Consider the following 6585-nt stretch of genomic DNA (forward strand, 5'->3'; position numbering starts at 1 on the left):
GGGTTTTCATGCTTCTTGGGGGCATTACATTGACTTCTATTAATTTTCTTGAGACTGAACCTTAACCATAGTCACTACTGGCTTAGCTTTAACCTAAACTTTAAATCATGTTGTTGATCTAATAATAAAAGGCTTAAATCACGGGGACCCCATAAAGCAGGCAGGTCTCTATGATGTGACGTGAGAAGGTGTGCAGATTTTGTCCCCGCAATGTGATAAATACACATGCGCACACAGACAGAAATGCTTTGCTGATCCTCCATTACTGCTCTGCACATTTCAGTGCCTGCCCTCTGCCTGCCTCCCATGTTTCAAGCTGAATTATTAAGCACCTGCACCATACAGCTTTATCCTTTTGCTTCTCTTTTGGTTTGATCTCTGCCATTTTGTTTGCAGTGTAACTATAACCAGCTGCGGTGTTGACAGCATTGTTTGACTAATCGTACAAGCAAGCGGGAGATTAATTGTAAATGTACGCAAAGGTTAAAGTAACATTATTTACAGTCATAATCCCATTTCGACCTGGGGAGACTCAGATAGACACAAAGAGAAAAAAGTTGTGGTAGCTTCACTGAATGATTTATCTTAAGGTGCTCAGACCCCAGCAGAAGAAATTGCACTGAAGGGCGTGGCAGGTTAGATGACTCTTAGGAGATGTCTTTTCGCCAGGGCCTGGATACTGGGTTGTAGACCTAGCTCTATTTCTGGGTTAAGGTTTTGCCAATGTTTCAGTCATTATGAAGCCTAGATCAAGAATGTATTATATCAGGTGATTTTTTTTTCTTCTTGTTTGTAGCTATTGTTTTCTAGCGGACACTTCTGGTATTGCCATTTTAAATTTGACCTTTTCATAAAAAACTTTCATGCCAAGTATTCTTTATCCTCAGTTTTTTTTTTTATATAAACTGCTTGTCAAGATACAAACAGTCATGTCTTGTTTGTTCCATTTTGCGTTTTACTAAAGTGCATCCTAAATGTTTTTCAGGTGGGCGTCGCTCTGAGCCAGACGAGGCGGAGCTTCTGAGGGTCAGTAAACGATTGGTCGAGGATGCCATCAATCGGGCGTTGCAACAGTACAAACAGGAAACACTTCAGAACGGGGGCGGTCCTAATGTCACGGCAACGCAGCCTCCAGGAAACGGCGAGAATACAAAAACAGACACTACAGCTAACTCCACCTCCGACCACAGGAAGTGACTTCACTGAACCGAGGAACTAAAACTGACCAAGCAGTCTCTTGGAGACGTCGTGAGCTGGAGATATGGCAACAGAGCCCTGGGTACTAGCCTGGACCAGTTATGTGCCCTCAATCTGACTAAAAGCTAACCTAGCAATAGCCACTTCACAATGGCTAATCTATGATGCTACTACTAGCTCTAAACAGCGCTGGTAAACACAGTGTAGCTTGAAATCAATGCTAGGTGACTTGTTGACACTAACATCTCCAACAAGATGTCTCCCTCAGTTCTGGTGCACGTTTGTTTGTGCACATCACTAAGCACTCCTAGATATAGACACCCCCCTGAGGGTTCACTGTGACCTGCCTCTCACAAACTGCCCTTTTAGAAAAAAACTACAGCTGTTCAAACTTTCTAAGACCTTCTTAATATGTTTTCAAGATGTATGTGTGGTTTATTTTAGAAGAGGAATTGAAAAGAATAAGTAACTATGACTGTGATTCCCCTGAGCGGGCCTATGCTGGCTTATTTATGTTTTATTAGCTACAGCTGTTTGATTTTTGATGACCTAAGCATACAATAGATGATTTCAACTAGACATTGCTTGTAATTTTGCTTTTCCTCTCCAACAGCATTAATCACGACAATCACGACATGGCCATTTATCTATAAAAATAACACTTACTATTTCCGTAAAGTCAAGGAGGCGGTAGACACTAAATTAGCAAGAGTACTCAAAACACTATGAGCTGCCAAGAAGGTCTTTCCGTGTTGCCAAATCCAACAAGCTTTACTTTCAGGATGAAATTTTCTTTATGATAGCTATTTGAATAAGAGATTAAGTTGAATGCATTAAATTTGTTAGTATTAAGTTAAAGGTGCATTATGCAACTTTTCTGATGGCGGGGTGGTCTGTCACCTGCTTGAAATGGGATTGCTTTGCATGGGATTTTCCACAGTATGATATTAAACTCTGGTATTCATTAAATTTTATTTTAATGCTAAGATATGAAATGAAAAAGATTATAGCGAGAGGGGTGTCACCTCTCCACAGAGGAGCCTGTAATTTTGTTAAGTAGTGGCTAGGTCTGCTTTTCTCCATGGATATATACATTTTAATGCCATGCTGTGGAGCATTCCAAGCAAAGCAATAACAATAGTTCACCATAGACTGTATGTATAAATGGACATAGCTAACTCTCGTTCCAAATAGGAAGTGTTCTTGGGTGTGCTTCCCTATTTTGTCCGTAAATAAATTCCAATTCCTAATATGGAACTCGGCTCCAAATTCACCCCATAACTTCTAGCCTCTTGAGCTTCATTTGACTGGAGCCGAACACTTTGGATAACATCACACTCCCTTAGTCCACTTCTTCATACACTCTATGCCCTCCACCAAAAAAATTACATATTGTACCATTAATTTTCAAAGTTAAGTATTGTAGATCAGACGAGAGTGTTTTCTACATCTGCAGCGAATGCCAAGTACAGATAGACAGTTATTCATGTGGGGATGCTAATGTGACTGAGGTTAATCCAGACAATAGCTGCCAGTGCTTCATTTTTCAGGGTCTTCCATCGAGCGTGTCCTCCTCCTCATTATGTCTCTGGCCTCTGCGTGCTGCCAAGTGAAACGCCAATGCTTTAAATCCACTGAAGACACCGAAAGCTGACTCATATAAGCATGTTTTAACTCACAATGGATTTTACTGATATCAAATGTGAAGGTTTTTTTTTTTTTTTAATATATATTTAGGGAGAAAAGCACAATTATCTTTGGTTTTATAACTGTCCTTTTATTTCAACGTTTTTTTCAAAGCAGGTAATTCTAGATGCTGTTGTTGAATCACCTCTGATCAAAGTGGCCTTCACTTCGTCACTAAAAAATAGAGGATTTTGTTTTGCTTTTCCAAGAAGTGCTTCATATGAGAATATTCAAGTCATGTCTGTTTGTTAAAAAGCTCAGTCATTGTATTTGATTGTGTGAGTGGTGAGACGCTATAATCATATAAGTCATGATTGCCAAAGTTTCAAATGATTATTTCATATTTAACAGTTGGAACACAGTAGAATGTAAATATAAACAGAATACAATGGGGTTTGCAAAACAGTTCACAATAAACCGTATCTGTAGCCAAAAGCGCTTAATTAAATTAAATTGTCTTTAGCTGAATTATGGAGTTCAACAGTGACCATCTTTTTTCCCATAGACTTTCCCCCCCAAAAATAATAATATTAATTCTTTGCAAGCTTGCTCAAGTATCAGCTATATGATATGAACTAAATATTTATTTATTATTATTATTATTATCATTATTATTATTATTATTTAAAATCTGTTTCTGAAACATTACAAACTGTTAAGTTATTAAAACATTTTGTCGAATCTTGCCTTAAAATGTGCTTTTTGGACTTAAAACTACCGCTATATGGATATTGGTTAGCAGGTAGCGGGTTAGCACATAGCTGGTTAGCCTCTGTGATGCTTTTGAACTCTTTTTCTTTCTTTTTTTTTTAAGTCTGTGGGAAAAATTAATGGAAAACACACTTCCTAAAGCAGAGCATGCAGTCACTTTTGAGTTCCATTAGTGAAATGTCTTGTCTCCTCTCAAGCTGTTTAAGACATATTACTTCTTTAATTCAAAAGCAGCGCAGTATTTTTATATCAAAATTATATAGATATTTAAATAATTTGAAATTGTTTCTTGTGATTCATATTTTCTTTTTAAAAATGTTTTATGCAAACCATCACCTTCTGTTTCATTGTACATTTTCCATGATGTCCCAACTTTTATAAAAACAAAATAAAATTCTTAAGTTTGTTGAAAAAGTTACAAATCCATCTTAAGACAGAACCGACCTTACTTCCTTTACTTCTCTGAGCTTTAGAATAATAATGTGGCTGTGTCTTGCACTGATTTCAACCATTTGAGATTACTTTCCAACAGTATTTACAAGTGCGAAACTGAAAATGCACTCCCACATTTTGGCAAAACCCACTTGCGACAAAAGACGTCACTTGTCAAATCAAAGCCAATAATTCTGTCTTAAGATGGACTTTTTTATGTTTTGATCTTTTTCTATCGTCACCAGATCCTTAATCTCCTCTAAATCCCCTTTAAGACACACTTCCTGCTGTGTTGTTGTGTTGTGTGAATGTGGACTTGGGTCTGCGTGTGGTGTGTGCGTCTCTTAATATGTTTGTTTTTCCATTGGCCTGTGTACTGTATGTATCTCCCTGACAACCAGGTGTGCTGTTTCTACTGTGCTGTACCTTGTTGCCAGATTTGAACAATAAAACAGGATATGAGTTTCCAAGTCAATATCCTTATCTGCCTCGGGTCTGTGTAAATGAACTTTGCATATGCTTTAACACAAACAACTTAAGAGGAATACTGCAGGGGATCATTGAAAGTCAAATGTTTGCACACTATTTTCACTTATTCAAATATGTATTACCCCATTTAAAGGCCCCATATTACGCAAACCAGCCATGTTATAATGCTGTTACCACATCAAAAACATACCTGGAGCTGTGTTTTGTTTAATTCATACATGTTTGAGCAATCCCTTATTATTACTATGTCTATATCTCCAAAGCTCAAAATGCTCTGTTCCACTTTAAAAACACAGTGGAGCACTCCTGTATTACCACATGCAGGGTTTGTGTGTTAAACATGTGAGAAAACAACATTATAACAGATCAGAAAATAGTGTCATATGGGCTCTTTAAATCAATTGCTAAAAGAACACATAAATCATTATGTGATCTAAATTATTTGCTTTGAATCGTTTCATTTCTTTCTATCGGTTAAATCAACGGTTTTGTAAAGCTATGCAGTGTAATTGTAGTAATTTTGGCCTTACACAGAGGCAATGAGTTTAACTGAATCAACATAAAAGAAAGAAGAAAAAGCTGAAATGAAATAATATATTTAACCAAGTCAGCCTTTCATTTACATAATTACATGTGCTATGGTTTGTTTGATTAAGGTTATTTAATTAGCCTGCAATTTATATAACAATAAATTATAAATAAATAATTGCACAAACAAACGCAAATGGAATTTAATTATTGTTTCCAATTTACACTAATGTACTATGTGGGCGCTTCTTGTGAGTTGATAGAGATCATTGCAGAAGGTCTTTGTAGGTTTATCATGATCAAACTTTTGGACACTGAAACATTGCATTAAATTAACTGCAGAGTATTTGAAAAGCAAAGGTAAATGTCAAAATTTAAATGGTTCACATTCACTGGGGCTGTGAAATTAAGTAAATTTTTATCAAAATTCAGTCATTTCTAATAGTTTTCCTAGGTATTTTTCATTAAGAGGTCCACCGCCAAGCCTCTGCCAGTAACAGTTTGGAGTTTAGGCTTGGAACAAATTTGACTATTTTGATTGAGGTTGTACTATTTATCTTCAAGAAATTAATATTTATACTATGCCTACCATAATTGAAAAGTTTTTTCTTTTGCTATTTTTTTCTTTTGCTGTATTTCTGAGCAACAAACCCTTAAATTAAATAATAGTAGATGTTAATCAATGCCGTAATATTTCAGGCAAAGCAATAACATCTTCATGAAGACAAGCAGGGCAGACTCCCCCACCAGAAAAGTTACGCAGAGCAACCTTAACCATAATCTTTCCCTCTGAGTTCCTGATTGACCTATTTATACAAGCTGTCTACCTCATCTTGCTCAGGTTTGCACCTTACAGTTTCATATTTCACGGTGATGCGTGACCTGGATTAATAATGTGAGCCAGTGGTGTGTCGCAGCTCTTAAACTTACAAAGAGGCTTAATTATGCTCTTACAGACATAGAGGCTGAATAAATGCATACACCTGAAGTCAAGAGCCATGGTTCACTACACAAACCATCTCGTCTTAATATGTGATTAATAAGACATAATGACACATGAACAATGTACAGTTGCATGTGAAACCAATGGTCTAGACATAATACGAACATGAATTTAAATCATAATGTACACTGTAAAAGCATTAGACTATTAAATATGCAAATTACCAGTACCACCCCTCGCTCTTACCCAACACCTCCGCAGTGACTTCATTGTCCTGCTATAACCCCTGTCACAACTGCGTAGGTTGGCTTATTGGCACTCCTCTTATCTGCACTTTGAGTCTGAACTACGCTTTTATTTTTATCAGGACCGCTGGACTTTGACGCGTTTAAATGCAAGTCCAAGTCCCAGTGCACTGAGGTGATGGGCTGTGACTGCAGGGACTCCATTGAACTATTAACATAATTAGATTGATTTAACCCTGCATTAGCTCCGCCTTCACTGATTAGAGTCTGGCCCGCTCTGATGTAATGGAGTGCTAATAAAGCGTTAAAACAGGAAGTCAGGGTCAACTGGAGGCGGGGACAGGTGACTGAGGG

General features: G+C 37.3%; 1 protein-coding gene across 3 annotated transcripts in view; it reads left to right on the plus strand.

Annotated features, from left to right (window-relative positions):
* Nucleotides 1-4501, plus strand: part of LOC110155013 (A-kinase anchor protein 7) — a 51875-nt gene extending 47374 nt beyond the window's left edge. For all 3 annotated transcript variants that reach the window (XM_055149319.1, XM_020919062.2, XM_020919070.2), the window contains one exon: nt 986-4501. In XM_055149319.1, the coding sequence (XP_055005294.1) occupies nt 986-1197 (212 nt within the window). In that variant the 3' untranslated portion in view covers nt 1198-4501. The remainder of the gene's footprint in view (nt 1-985) is intronic.
* Nucleotides 4502-6585: the final 2084 nt, after the last annotated feature.

This window comes from Boleophthalmus pectinirostris, unplaced genomic scaffold (assembly GCF_026225935.1).
Source record: "Boleophthalmus pectinirostris isolate CB_2022bp ecotype Guang Dong unplaced genomic scaffold, ASM2622593v1 HiC_scaffold_13, whole genome shotgun sequence".
NCBI lineage: Eukaryota > Metazoa > Chordata > Actinopteri > Gobiiformes > Gobiidae > Boleophthalmus > Boleophthalmus pectinirostris.